The 15,655-nt window shown below is 41.1% G+C and overlaps 2 protein-coding genes across 6 annotated transcripts; one reads left to right on the top strand and one right to left on the bottom strand.

The window, feature by feature from the left end:
* Positions 1–19: 19 nt before the first annotated feature.
* LOC108568684 (beta-catenin-like protein 1) lies at positions 20–2,011 on the top strand. The gene is made up of 3 exons (XM_017929897.1): positions 20–169; positions 236–703; positions 758–2,011. Exons 1-3 carry the CDS (start codon positions 140–142, stop codon positions 1,922–1,924), a joined length of 1,665 nt encoding a protein of 554 aa, XP_017785386.1. The 5' UTR covers positions 20–139; the 3' UTR covers positions 1,925–2,011.
* Positions 2,012–3,274: 1,263 nt separating this feature from the next.
* Positions 3,275–14,275, bottom strand: LOC108568683 (E3 ubiquitin-protein ligase TRIP12). 5 transcript variants are annotated; one of them, XM_017929891.1, is made up of 12 exons: positions 14,017–14,275; positions 10,690–11,761; positions 10,048–10,218; positions 8,986–9,198; positions 8,734–8,924; positions 8,483–8,671; positions 6,748–8,423; positions 6,486–6,687; positions 4,550–6,355; positions 4,293–4,481; positions 3,765–4,224; positions 3,275–3,708 (listed from the first exon to the last, which is right to left on the bottom strand). In XM_017929891.1, the coding sequence occupies exons 2-12, from the start codon at positions 11,681–11,683 to the stop codon at positions 3,512–3,514; spliced, it is 6,288 nt and encodes a 2,095-aa protein (XP_017785380.1). In that variant the 5' UTR covers positions 11,684–11,761; positions 14,017–14,275; the 3' UTR covers positions 3,275–3,511. The 5 variants fall into 5 exon arrangements, with proteins under 5 accessions (XP_017785380.1, XP_017785383.1, XP_017785381.1 ...); XM_017929894.1 differs by having other exon boundaries at positions 8,986–9,192; XM_017929892.1 differs by lacking the exon at positions 14,017–14,275 and adding an exon at positions 13,172–13,761.
* Positions 14,276–15,655: the final 1,380 nt, after the last annotated feature.

The following is a 15,655-nucleotide window of genomic DNA, read 5'->3' as shown; positions in this document are numbered from 1 at the left end:
ACGAAAATAATTTATGACACTGCGCGACACTGGCTAAACAATAAACATAACCTATGATTAAGATTCTTCCGCACCGTGAAATAAATAGACAAACAGTTGATTCAGAGTTGAGTCGATTGTGCACAGTTTGCGTGTGAACATGGATATTGGAGAGTTGCTGAATTACAAGGTAGATGTTGTTATTTTACTTTATTTAATTTGTTTTCTTGTGAATATTCATTTGAATGTTTTGTAGCCATCTCAAGCAGTCAAGAGGCCTGCTGAGGGCGATGAAGAAGATAACGAGAATGAGCATGATAAACATAAGAGGATGAGGAGGCTCGCCAGAGCTAAGGCCAGCCGTATGACCAGACCATCATCTCCAACACCTTCAATTGCCACAGTAGATACAATCACTGATGAGGAGCGGGCAGAGATTCTAAAATTTGTGGAAACTGAGCAGACTGAGGGAGAGATTTTGGATGAAGGAGCAATCAAAAAGATCGTCCTGAATTTTGAGAAGCGATGCTTGAAGAATCGCGAGATGCGCATCAAATTTCCCGATGCTCCAGAGAAGTTTATGGAGAGCGAAGTGGAATTGCACGAGGTTCTACAAGAGATGAGAGTTTTGGCCACGGCTCCAGATTATTACCCGCTTTTGATACGTTTGAGCGTAATTCCCAGTCTTCTTGAGCTCTTGTCACATGACAATACAGATATTGCTGTAAGTGCATTTTTATTTATTTGATATACTTGATTATGTTGATTTAATTTTTAGGTGGGAACTATTGAGTTACTGCAAGAAATGTCTGATGTGGATATCCTGAATGAATCAGAGGAAGGGGCTGATGCATTGGTGGAGTCACTGTTGGAGCATCAGATTATAGCGCTTTTGGTGCAAAATTTGGACAGGTTGGATGAGACTGTGAAGGAGGAGGCAGATGGAGTACACAATAGCTTGGGGATTGTTGAGAATTTGACGGAGTTGAGACCGGAGATTTGCAATGAAGCCTCCAAGCAAGGTTTGCTGCAGTGGTTACTGAAACGTTTGAAAGTCAAAGCGCCTTTCGATGGAGTAAAGTTATACGTGAGCGAGATTCTTTCCATCCTGCTGCAGGATAACACGCAGAATCAACTAGCTCTGGGAGAGATGGATGGAATAGATACATTGCTTCAGCAACTGGCTTTCTACAAGAAGCACGATCCCTCCAACGCGGAGGAACACGAGCTTATGGAGAACTTATTCAACTGCTTGTGCGGATCACTGCTCTCTGTTCCGAACAGAGATAAGTTCTTGAAGGGCGAAGGGCTGCAGTTGATGAACTTGATGTTGCGCGAGAAAAAAACGTCCAGGAATGGCTCGTTGAAGGTGCTGGATTACGCGATGTCTGGGCCTCACGGTAAGGACAATTGCAACAAATTCGTGGACATCCTAGGTCTGCGCACAATCTTCCCGCTGTTCATGAAGACTCCCCGGAAGAACAGGAAGAGGGTGCTGTCGTCGGAAGAGCACGAGGAGCACGTGGCTTCCATCATTGCTTCGATGTTGAGGAACTGCAAGGGTCCACAGAGGCAGAGATTGGTCAGCAAATTCACGGAAAACGACCACGAGAAGGTGGACAGGTTGATGGAGCTGCACTTCAAGTACCTGGAGAAAGTGGAGGCCATTGATGATGGGACTGATGAGGATGAATCGTACATGAAGAGGTTGGAAGGTGGACTGTTTACTTTACAACTAGTAGATTATATCGTCTTAGAGGTCTGCAACGCAGGACCTGCGAGCATCAAGCAACGCGTGGTGCAGGTGTTAAACCTTCGGGGAGCATCTCTGAAGACTATTCGACATGTCATGAGGGAGTATGCGGGGAATTTGGGGGAGGAGGGCGACAAGGAGTGGCGAGACCAGGAGCAGCAGCACATCCTACATCTCGTCGACAAATTTTAATACTGTTTAGTTATCTAATGACCTTAATTTCATACTAATTATTAAAAGATCCTTTGGTATCCAATTGGATAATTCTTTAAGTTGAAAGAGTCAATTTTATTATTCTACTTCCAAATAAAATTTCTTTTATCTTTTGTTTTACATAAAGCAAAATAGTCCTTAGAAAGGATGAAGAAAGAAATTTCAATTGTTCAAAAATATATTTGAATAATAATCATAAATACAAATTATTAAATAAAGTTTGTTGGATAGAATTCCTCTCTCAAATAGATTGCCCTCGAGCAATTTTATTCTCGCCCTTCGAAGACAAAAAAAAATAAATAGAAGAAAAGAAATGTTACAAAATAGTTCTTTACAAGTATAACAAAAAATATAAGTGTTATTAGCAAAGGTTCCCATAGTTACGGAACAACAATAATTTTAAACCCGGAACAAAAGAGAAAAACACGATACATAATTCGTTAGTTTTAAAGAGTTTTTTTATTTGATGTACACTTCACAACCCAGCGACGACCAACTCCTCGATTTTATTACTATTTTAGATCAGTCTGACCAGCCCACAATAAATCACCAACCAAAATGTATAAAAACGAAATAGCCGGTAGAAACGCGGAAATTTTAAGGATAAATAATTATAAAGTATGCCATGGAAAAAAGAAAGAACAGTCGAGAATAGGGAATGCACAGAAATGGTGGTGGATGGAGGACAAAAGCACAAAAAAAATATTAGAAAAATAAAATAAAAACGTAAATGTATAATATATGTATATTAAATATAAAATGGCACAGCATTTCTTCTTTTTCCGCCTTCCGTTAAACTCATCATCAACCAATTATCGCTCTATTATTTCCGTTCGCCCTCTCGATTTGCCTGATAGGCTGCGACACTAAAACCAGCATACACGAACCCAGAAGAAGTTATTACCTGAATGGATAATTCTCAAACGACACGTGTGGCATTGTCCCGAAACGTTTTCTTTCCCGAAAGTTCATTTCAAAAGCAGCAGAAAGAAAACAACGAAACAAAATATTAACTCTCTAACATTAAAAAAAAAACTAATGTGCACACTTTTAAACAATAAAAATAATCATAATTCAACCGATTGGGGAGGGGGTTTCTCAACCAACGAAAGGAAAAATAATGTGTATATATATAAAAAAATATTTACACCACTTACAATTTACTTCTTCGCCTAAGGTTGTTTTACTTCAACACTCATTCCTTTTCACTTTCTCTCTTATTCTCTTCAGTCCTGATGAAAATCAGGTGATGAAAAATATTTCCACCGTAAATATATATATAATCTTTTTTTTGTTAAATTATTATTTATATATGTATATATATATAGAATTCTTATTTTTATTTTTTCCTTTTTTTGTATTTTTAATATGATATTATGTTTTGCCTGGTGGTCCTTTCTCCACTTTATACATACATATATATATTTTATATAGTAACAATTTCATATTCTTTCTCTCTCGAAAGTTGAAAGCGCACAACACCACTCTCAAACGCGCACTATCTGTCCTAGAATTCCCCAATAGATAATTGTCGTGTTTTGGTTTTGCGTTCCGAGTCTTCGTCGCTTAAGACAGATAGAAGGAGTGCTGACCCTCGGAGGCTGCCACCTTCAGCTTTTCACGCATCACTTCGAGGCTGGAGTAATCGGGAAGCTTGAGGTAGTTGACGCACGTCATCACAGAAGGAAGGAAGTCATCGGGATTCATGTTTACGTCCAACGTCCGTCTCACTACGGTCAGTGGTGGTGAGAGCGACTTGAATCCTAAATAAAATTTGTCTCGTTAAAAAAAATGCGCCGGATTTATTCGATAAACTCACCTCCAACTGGGAGCCTAGGACTTCCAGTCAAGAACTGCACAAACAGACGCTGCTGTTCACGATCGTACGAGCTGAGCACTTCGAACAGGAAGCGAATGGCACGAGAATCCGCCGTGTAACCGTGGTCCGGTCTGCAACATTCCATCAAAGTCTTCACGTCCCAGCCGGTAATGGCATCTCGCGGACTACCGCAGAAGACGGCCTCCAGTTCCTCTGGTTGGAACATCCGCAGGTTCTGGATGGGGAACACCGACTCGAATCCTTCACGTAGGGCTTCCATCTGCCTGTTCACACCTTCGAATAGGAACCAATGGTTCACGAGGTTCGTATATTGATGTAAATTGTGGATCGTCACGCTTGTTACGCGTCCGTTCTTGATAAGCTCGACGTTATGTCCCGGCAGAACAAAATCTATACCTAGATCCGTTATCGAACATCCATCGAATTCCAAAGCTTCGATCTACATAGATGTAAATCATGTATTAATATACCTGACATACACAGAAAATATGTAATTGCTAAACCAACCTGTGTCGTTTTATCTGCGGCCGACAACTCCGGGTTCCCCAAGATTGCGTCTCGTTGTCGTACGATATCCTGCATCTTCCTCAAGGTCTTGTGAATATCTGGAGTAATATGCGCCAAATCTCCCAATCCCAGGCTATGCTCCTGACCCAACAACCACCTGTAGAATGTTAGCGAGAAAGGCAAGTCCAGCTGTGAATTACAGAAATGTATATGAATAAATCTTATGCACTTTTATTAGAAAATGTATCCTTCCTTACCATTCTAGAATCCATGACCGCTTTGGCCATGAACTTGCCCAAGAACCGGAATTTGGTTTTGATTTTAGATATCTGAGAGACCTTGGCTCCTCTGGCGATCGGTGCAGGAAAAAGGCCAACGGCATTATGCACATAATCGCCGGTATTCTCCGGTGCGTGCCAAAGTTCCAGGTCGCACTTCTGTAGTTCTTTGGATACGAGAGCGTAAAACTCTAACGTCGGCCCCAAGCCGGTTCCTACCTCGTTCTCATATTGCACTTCTAGCAGGGCCTTCGAAGATGCAAGATCCTGCATTACTTGCTCCGCCTGTTTGAGAATGTCTTCGCGAGAAATTGTGCGTTTCCTCCGATCCAAGCGCGGCGTTACACGTTCTTGAGAGTCTGTGCTTGTTAACTCCGGAGACATGTCAAGAAGACGTTGGAGAGCCCTGTCCCTATCAAAGGAGGTAGCATAGAAAAGTAGTTGCCTTGTCTCGAATGGAAATAGGAATGGACAGACAGAGGCAATCTGTTGTAACCAGTTTGGTAGATTTCCAGTCATAATCACCAGAGGATCTTGAAGCTGACGGGACGCCTTCGCGGCAATTTTACTATTTAGAAAGTCTTGCGTTGGTAGTATCGTCCTAATCTCTACTGCCGGGTAAAGCGTGGTCCAATACATATTGATGGCGTTCAGTATTCGCAACAAGCAGAGCACTTCGAGTGAAGCATCTTGTATCGTCACTGTTTCTGGCAGGGAAGTAACTAAGAAAGGCGACAGAGGCGAATGCACCGACGGAGTCATACCATCGTTCCAAAGATCATCTCCTTTGCGGCGGGATGCATTTTTACTGCTGGAGCCCTTTCCCTTCCTGCTTGAATGAGTGGATGAGCTGCCGCTAGAGGTGGACTTTTGGTTCGGTGCTGGTTCTTCCTTGAGTGGCCTGTAATAGATTGTGTGCGTCTGTACCCAAACCCCCGCATGACCCAGAGGAGTCTCGTTGTCCGTATCGGTTTCACTTTGGTCATTGCCGTTGTTACTAAATTGTCGCACCGCTTGATAAACGGTCATGTTGTATGGCAGCACGGTATTGCCAATGAGGAACTGTAACTTGTGTTTGGATCCAGACTGCGAGATCACAACTGTCGCGAGTGTATCCTCGATATCATCATCTGTGTCACCGTCATCGCTGTCCGCGCTATCTTTATCACGAACACGTCCATACCCTCTTACAACTAGATACCTCTCAATAGCCTGAACAAGAGCCAATGGATCGATCTTTACCGTACCGCCCTTCCACTGCTTCAAATTGGCGCACTCCGGATGGCGTTGCAAATTGCACTTCAGTTGATGAGTGTTAAAAAACTTAAGAGCGCTGGTACCGCCCCTTCCGCCGCCACTGTTTGCCGGAAGATCATGTACCTTCACCGGGAATTGCTCCAACTGTGAAACGCATCCATTCAATTTCGAGACAAGCGCTCCCATCCAGGTACCGTTTAGTTTCTCCATAGTTCCTGTAGAGGCATCTGCTTCCAGAGGACAATTTGCGAACACGTTTAAAAAGATACGTAATCTCTGATCCCTATCTATTGACCCGTTGCCAGCTGCCAAGTATGACAGTAGTGCCTTTATCAAACCGGAATGGTTTACCTCAAATGGGGAAATATCTGATTCGATGAGAATTTCGCGCAGCTCGTACAAAGCACCGCCGCACTCATTCGTAGGCAACTTCTGGATGCAGGCCTTCAAACGTGAAAGCACGTTCATGGCCGGATGTTGTGTACCGGTCAACTCATTTCCGGAGTAAGAGTCAATAAATTTCGTTGCCTAAACAAATAAAAATAAAAGATAAATACATATAATCTACAGAAACTTTCCCATTAATATGATTGAACATCGAACATTACAAATACGCAACCACTGAACCGATCTGAACTAGTAATTTATAATTAATTACCTGATCTCGAATCCATGTACGTGTTTTTTCTCTGTTGCCTGCTGTCAAGTTAGAATTTGATGTGGACTTGTTGAGGCAGCTGGTCATTTCCTTGCTATAGTTTCTGTCGTGCGAAGAGGAATTCATGTTCCTACCCCAGTGTGCGGGATTAAAGTTCTTTAAGAAATTAGAGGCCTTCGAAGATCCAGTAGAATATCGTGGTCTAGATAAGAAACAAACGTTAATTGATTTTAATGAATTGACTAATCGATTGAATTATTACCTATTTGTCGTAGAGTTTGTTGGTGTATTTGCAGAGTTCGGTCCGAGGGAAGCAGTTTTCGTAAAAATGTCTTGAATTAAAGAAGGTGCCAAAGGAGTTTCATCATGTCGAGATTTGGAAGATCTACCGCCGCCTCCGGCACTGCTTCGTTTACCTGCTCTTTTGCGTTTCAGAACATCGCTGATACGAGCGTGGGATGGACTCGGGGAACGTCCCTCTCCATCCGCGGCCGCAGAGCTTCTCATGTGTGGTTCTGGTGTCGATGTGTAAAGAGCCGTGCTAGAAGGAGCGGTATTGGGCACTGTAACGGCTGTCCCATTTGGTGTAATGTTCACTTTGTTGCTAGAGGAAGTTTGAGAAGTGCCCGGTTGTGAGCTGTCCATGGAGAACGACATCGCACTCGACGTTGCCGATTTCGGAGGGCTCACGCCTAATGGAACATCCGGATCGGCAAGCTGATTGATTTGATGCATTACTCCTTCGCGTCTGAAGTGAACACCGAATACGTCCGGTAACTTCGAGATTAAAATCTCAGCCATCTGCAGTGATCCTACCACAATTCGCAAGTCGCTAGAAGCCATCATTCCGGCAATGTGGCTACTAACTACCTGATTTTTGAGCACTTCCTTTAGTAATTCTGGGGTGGCGTAATAGACCATTCTGAGAAGAGCTTTCAGACATTTACAACGGACAGTTGGTCCTGCACTTGACGAGTAGACTTCGTATAGAACGGAAAACAGTGATCGGATAAATGCGGCTGCCAATCCTCGTTCTTCCCGAAGACAAGCGACCCTGGCGTCGCGATTCGCCGAATTGGGACGACTTCCTGCTGGCATCAATGGTTCACTGGCAGGCGTGATCTGCGTATTCATAGGTGCAAACCTTCTCTGAACCGGTCTTGTAGTTCCCGTATCTTCGTTAATTTGTTGAAGCGAGTGAAAGTCTATGGTGTAGGTACGACCTAAAGTATTCAAGCTGACTTCATCGTCGCCGTTCATGTGAGCTGCCTCAATCATCCTGCTGTCGACAGCACCATACGGGTGCCATAATCCCCTATCATCTTTCCACTGCCAAGTCGGTTGATCTTTACCAACATTTGTGGGTCTTTCCAGTAAACCATCAACGACAAAGATGCCGTCCGTTGGAAGCTTGGGCATCAGTTCACCAATTAGAGCAGTAATCTCGTACAGCTCCTGAGGTTGTCTAGGCACTAGTTCCACTTCATCTTGATTCACTTCCACCGATCCGGTCAACAAGTATAATAATGTCTCAGCAATATTCTGCTTCAGCAGAGTCAACGCCAGATCTGGACAGTTTGCGCACATGACGGAGAGCATTCTGAGAACAGTGATGAACGTGCCGGTACTAATTACCGGTGGCGTGACGACCAGCAACTGCTGCAGATTTGTCAGCAGATCAGTGCTCGCTATTTCTTGTAGTCTTGCTGGCTCCAATTGAAAACTGTCCACTAATCTGCTGAAGGCCAAGCAGACACTCTCAACACTTTTCTTATCCTGTTGTGTCAAACGGTTCGCCAATAGCGGTAAAGATTCGCCAACGTACTGAAACTCTTCACTTGTCAGATTTAGACAACAGTTTGCTGTTACAGACAGAGCGTTCCTTTGCGCATTAATCGAGAAGAAGTCTAAGTACATCAGACATGCCGCAACTCCCCTCTGTAAACATTATTACCAGTTATGTTATGCATATATATATAATAATAGATAAAACTTACAGCTTGTAGGATTGCCTTTGAGTGTCTTCTAGAAAGCATGTCGAGAGCAGTAAGCGATTGCTCCGCAACATCCATGCATTGGATCACTTGCAGCTTTTCTAAAAATACCGGAACTGCATCAACTACGACTGCTGATGACCGAGGAAGAGCTTCCATCATATACGTTAAAGCGCGACAGGCGTGATTCATCTAAAAGAAATTATGATAATTAAAAAAATATTTTATATGTGAAAGCGCATTAATAAGCTTACAATGTCAAAATTATGCTCCATTCTAAGTAAATTAATCAAAGAAGGGACAACTTGTTTGACCGGAAATCCAGTGAGGGTGTCCTCGTTGCCCATCACCAACATTTGGCACATCTCTATGACAGCTTGCAATTGTTGCCCTTCGTCTCCGGTGGCCTGCAGCCCTTGCAGCAATTGCTGAGCCTTCGTCGCCGCTAAAATAATACATACGATTAACTATTACTGGAAACCACAAGACAAAATCATTCAACTTACAGCTGTTAGCACCCATACTTCTGTGCAACAGGTGCTGCATCCTTGGTCCAAGGGCGCCAAAAAGATGGGGAGGAAGACCGCGAGCTTCGAGAAGAGCCTGTAATCTTCCGACTTCGCTGTCATCGCTCTCTGAGTCTGCCCCAGGACCGGAAGGACCTCCACCACTCGCCATCGCAAGAGTTGCTTCTTGAGGAGAAGGTGGTTCGTCTGAAGCTTCGAAAACAATACAAAGTTTGAAATTATTACCCAATATACAGCAACAAAATAAAACCACAAACTATGAAATATATCTGCTATATCAAATTCGTAAAACAGTGCGTAGTAATCATCCAATAGATCCATCTTACAAATTGTAAATGATATATATGTATGTAAACCGAAAACAAAATCAGAAAACGAATGACGTTGACATCACTGATTGGGAAGATTCGTTGAAGTGGTAGCTTTTAGCATCATCGCTGACGAATCTGGCACTATCACTTTCTTTTAATGAACACACACAGGTAGTATGCACACAAAACGAGCACCTCCTCTCCTTCGTTCCCGTGATTTGGGTTAAAGCCGGTGAGGAGGTATCAACAAAAAAATCTAATGACAGATAATTTAACATACGAGAGCTTGATACGAACCGTCTTCGATTTTCCCTTCGCGATTCGACAAAAACAACATAAAACAATTCCAATGACTGAACGAAAATAAATAAAATAGAAACGGGATCTAGAGCAGATAAAAACGAAAAAACGGAGCGGTATTGTACCAGCAGTTCAAATATAGCATCCAAGGTCGGTGGTGTTTAAAAATATTAGTTTGTTTCACGCGAAATGTCCGATTTTTCTATAGGTGATTATAAATATACACAGCTAATAAAATATAATTATTTTCATTCATGTATCATGTCGCTACAAGAATATTTTATGATTTTTCTACAATATGCTATAATAATTGATAATCAATAGCATACTAATAATAAAGGCTACAAATCGTTGAACGTGTCACTACTAAAACAGTGCTACCATTTAACTAAAACATGTATGTGGCTGGTGCAATCGGTGTAAAGTTTACCTTGTAGTCCATTATTGGGAATGTCAGATTGGTCGGAAGCCATTGCAGGGGTGGCTGGGACAGGGGCAGGAGCGGCCGCCCCCACCTTATGTTGGCGGGACGCTCGGCTGCTGCTGCTGGAGCCTCGGCCACCACTCGAACTGGCACACGAACCCGTTGTTGCGTTGTGCCCTGCAAAGCAGAGAGTAGTAACTGATTACACAAGGCACCATGCACGAGTCTCCATACAAGACAACATAGTTCTAACCAAGGCAAGATTTTCAAGAACACCAACGAATACAACAATACTTGTTTCGCCTCCTTCGGCTGATGATCAACATTTGTATTATTTCTTTGTTCTTCACTGTGAATCATATGCTATGCGTATGTGATGGATTTAAAGTAAATGATCAAATCTAGACTTGCTCACTCTAAATTTGTAAATATTGATAATAGTTGTATTACTTATCGTTTTTTCGACTGTTATAGATAAAGAGAAGCGATCAATGTTTACTTAGTTTAGCAATTTCAAAATGCTTTCTTTCTTGCGATTTTAGGAATTCGGAAATATGTTCATATCAAATGTAAGAGTAATATTAAAACTTTAAATGTGAAATATTACAATTCAGATGAGATATTATTAAATATTAAGAACTTGCTTACCTTTGCTATTGCGAGTGCTGCGTCTGAGAACGGCGCCGCTGCGGGTGAGACGTGAAGGCTCCGAGTCCTCCCGCTTGGCCTGATGACTGCTGGTGGCCCCCAGTGCTGCTGCAGTCTTCCTTGCGTTTAGGTTATTATTATTCTGATTGTGCTGTAGCTGTTGCGGCTGGGTAGTGGACGACGCTTCCTGCAGCGTCTTAATGCAAGATAGGGTGGACGTCAAACAGGTGGGAGCCGTTGAAGGTCGACCCGGATCGGAAACGCGACCTTGACTTCTGAGCGGGTACTTGTGTTGTCCGCAAGTGGATGAGCTACTGCTGCTGCAACTCGCTTCGGAAGATGCGCTGAAACTGGCGTTCTTGCTCCTGCCTTTCCTAGGTAGACGTGATGCAATCTCCTCGTCCTGTCCTTTCGTGCTGGCACCACCACGCAAAGCGTCTACGGACTTGCGGGTTTTGGGTTTCGTCGTCGTAGCAGATGTTGATGCCGAGGTGCTCGGCGTCGAATCCAAACTGGACCTGGTGCGCGGCTTCGAGGTTTCCCTAGACTTTCCGGCAACAACCGCCTCCTCGCGCTTCGACTTCTTCGATGTCTCTGGAACCAAAGCTGCGTCCTCGTCCTTCAAGGAATTGTTATATCTGGACAGCCGCTTATTATGCTTCTGATTAGGTTGTGGGTTGGAGGACTTGGAAGCGGCTGTGACGACAGCGGCGTTGCGTACGTCCTCCGTAGATTTAGAAGACCGACCGGACGAGCCGGATGGTCTACTAGAGACGGGTTGGTGATGGCGCTGATGTGTCGTCGAGGATGCAGACGACGATGATGCCGTCTGATTGCGGCTACGATGAACCGGGGAGGATGGCTGTGACGGGGGAGGCGGAGAAGGCGTCTCCGTACGGAGTCTCTTGCTCTGGGCAAGGTGTGGGGGCAGCGCACGCTTGCGGCGGCTTGTGCTGGCACCAGCGGTGGCGGTGGCACTAGCTGGATCTGCCATAGACGCTCGCTTCACAGCACCACCCTGCAGCCACACTCATTCCCTCGTATCTTCAGAGACAAAATAATTGACCGCAGCCTGCAACAAAAACAACAATAAACTCAAAACATCAATACAATCATCAACAAAAAACCACATTAATCATCTCTAATAGGAAATAAAAAAAAAGCAGACCCCATTTTTTTTATTATCACAATTACCATTCAAGTTTATTGCAAGTATAATGTAATCTTGCATAAAAATGCAGTTCAGAATCACCTACATATACAAAGCTAATTGCTATACAATGCCTCATTAAATATTTTGTGATAACCTGGAAATACCCAATCTAGAACGAATTTCAATTGTTCTAATTTGCTTAACAAAATCCTTGACAACTTACAACCACAATATAATATAGTCAATAAAAAAATAATTACTTTCTGAAGAGTATTTTTTTAAACTCTATATGAATCACAGACATGAATGTTAAAAAAATATATATTAGACTTGAGTATTCTAGACTAATACAGAAAAATCATAACAATTGATGACCTTAATCAATATTGTACATGCATGTAGATGCATCAATTAAGAATAGAAAAACAAATATTTTTACTAATCACAAAGAGTCACCCAATATTATGTTCGATGGGAGTATAACATTCTGAAATATGTTTAGAATAATGGACTTACCAGATTAAGATGTGTAAATAGTAGATTAAAATGTAATTACTTTAACAAACAAATAAGAGGGATGATAATAAAAACAACAACTGTTTTTGCATTAAGTGCATTACATGTAAATGCAATATTTTAAGGTTAGCAATTTGACAATTGGATGCAACTGCAAACCATCCGGAAGTTACAATCACTCGGATATCTTGAATATCAGCAATTACATAAAATGTGAATGACTTTATTAACTTCCATTTGATAACAATTTTTCACTCACGCATTAATAAAGATGATACCTGACTTATGTTAGAGTAAATTTCACAATTATTTGCATCTGACTAAATTTACATCTTCAACATTTTCTTTCGATACAAATTACATAATCATTAAATATATTTCAAATATTATATTCTTATTAAATATAGTTGTTATAATTCTTTGAATATTAAATGCAATGTTAAAAGTAAATGATTGATTGAATTAAATAAATAATGAGTTATATAATAAAGAGAAATAAGCAATGAGTTAAGGTATTAGATAAAAGTCAGTCAATTGCAAATATGTTTTCTGAAAGCAGAAAATTGTTTTGTGGTTGCTAGAAGATTCTATTATTCAGAAAATATATAAATTATATAGGCTTTTCTTACATGATAATTAGGAACTAGAAAATGTTATTTGTGTGCAACTAAATGTCAGATGTCTTGGAGGTTAATGCATAAAAGTCTGATGATACTCGAATAGTAATCAAGTGACACATGAGCATAAAGGGAAAAAATGGCACTTGAGGAAATGTCAAATAGAAACAATAGTAAAATAATGTTTTGTAAATACCTTCCACAATAACAACGAAAAGGAGAAACAGGAACAACTAAAAATAGACACCACAATTATGTCTATTCCAAACGAAATAGAGGAACGCGAAAACTAATTGTTCAGAGGCAGTGATTGTGATGAAGAGGAGACTCTCGTTCAGCTCGGTTCAGTGACGTTCCGAGTCTAAAAATAAAATCAAGATACCCGAATTCGATCAGACAATAACAAAAGAAGCGATCGTTTCCGTCTTGGTCCGCGATGAAAACGTGAGGGGGGTGGGCGGAGGGTCGAAGCACTGACCAATCGCATACAGACTATGCAAATGTGAGACAGTCGGATGACCAACCAGAAGACCTGCGTCCTCCTTGCACTTTACGAGGGGGCCCAAACTATGCACTGAAGAACTGCACTAAACTTCATTTTACAGATGTTTACAACGCTGCCATGTTGTTCAGCCGAGCGGAAAGTCGACACAGAAATAACAGATATTGTTGCTAAATGTTGATTGTTTCTTCCGATTTTTATGTAATGTTACTCACACGTTCGCTCACCACTGAACTAGCGAAGTGCAAACTAAGGAATGCGAAACAATAACAAAGAAACATGGATAACAGCAGGCATTAGCAACAGCTTTGTTTATCAAAGAAACAAACAAGAAAATAATAAATAAATAAAGCTCGATGACGCACGGCAACGCCGCAAATGTATATAATAGCACCATCTAGGACGGTGCATTCTTCGTTCTTTTTTTACTAGTTTTTACTCACTTGTTTATGCGAGTGTTAATAAACTTCAATAGATGCAGGAGAAAAATATTGTTGATGGTTTTTGCGTTTATATATGTATGTGTAGAAATACGTTACCGATTCTTGGCACCATATCCAGTAGTTTCGTTCGAGCGAGAGAGAATTTGCTCCTTGGAAATACCGGATCTCAGCGAAATGCTCCGGATTTCAACTGAACTATTCTCGAGATACAACTCGAACCCTTTGCTTTCTGTTCCCCCAAGACCAGAGTCGTCCTCTCTTCCCCTCTACCAACTATTATCAAATCGGCAAAACTAATCCTCACGCACACTCCGGGCTCTGCTCTACCCAAACTGTCAAACGACGATAATGTCGGAGATCGAACAACAGGCTGCCAACATTATCAACAAAACAGAACCAAACAATACAGCAAAAACTAACGTGAAAAAAAAAAACAATTAACTAAAAATAATCTCTATTTCCATGGAACTCTTCCTATTTATTTATTCCACTCAAGCAAAAAGTAAAAAATCAATTCAGAAAGAGAACGAAATGAAACCAACCAGCCAATGTTATAGATTAGGTTGGCAACACTGAAGCCAAAATCACACAGCACGCACGCATCGTTTTAATTATCCTTATCATCCTGGATTCGTTTATTTTAAAAATATTTATTTTATGCGATAACCAAATGTATTCGAAATGTTCCAACAAATGTTTGATTTGTCTGTCCGCCTATCGCTCACCCGATTTAGTTAATATTATTAAAATATATATATATATATATATTTAATTCAACGACACAACATTTTTATTGTTATTATTATTTAACATGATGGAAAATAACGTTAATAAATGTGCCTCGAAATCGATGCTTTTCGTTACGGGCACTGCGAAAAGACATCAAATATGATGCGGCAATGTGGGTGGATAAAAGAGAGAGAGATATGTATAGTGGGGCGGTCGTGCGGCGGTGGTGACATCTTGCAGTACTATGCAGCACGAATCTGCCCTTTAATCAATTAAAGGCCTCCGGTGCTGGACGAGCAGAGTGCATCTGCAGATTCGAATGAGTCATGACAGATGCCGTCTGGTGTGCTGCACCTGCCGTTTTAAAGGGCAACAGGGGAAGTCCCCGGGAATAATTCCGGAAAAAAACAGACACACTGAGAGAATTTTTAATCTCCGTTTCAAATTGAACCTGATTATTCATTTATAACTAACCAAAATTAACCTTATATATGTCACGGTACAGGTACATAGTGGGATATTGTATACATTTTCCGGTAAATGTATAATTTTGTAGATTGCAAATATTGAAAATGTGAAATTAATGGAGGAGATAAAAATAATAAGAGGAAAATACCGATGAAAATTTATTTTCAAACAGTAATTAATCACAAACAGATTTTTATTATACATTAAAATAATTATTATGTTTTTAATAAATAATTTAATAATAACTTTAATAAATGACATATTATAACAATACTATTATCCAAAAAGACGTTGTAAATCATATTATACATTCATACAATATTCTTCATTTATGGCTGCGTTCGCACATTCACCTACCAGGTACGTTCAAAGTGAGTACAATGTAATTTTCCTAATTTCCAGTGGCAAATGTGTGTTGAATGTACACATAATGTACCAAATAGAGTGATAACATTTATCGTAAAATGTATACATTATCCCAAATATGCACTTATACCGTAACATATATAACATTTAAAGCTATTAACTATTTTTCTGC

This window comes from Nicrophorus vespilloides, unplaced genomic scaffold, assembly GCF_001412225.1.
Source record: "Nicrophorus vespilloides isolate i.1.1-1 unplaced genomic scaffold, Nicve_v1.0, whole genome shotgun sequence".
NCBI lineage: Eukaryota > Metazoa > Arthropoda > Insecta > Coleoptera > Silphidae > Nicrophorus > Nicrophorus vespilloides.
Note: the sequence above shows the minus strand (reverse complement) of the source record. Positions and strands in the feature narration are given on the sequence as shown.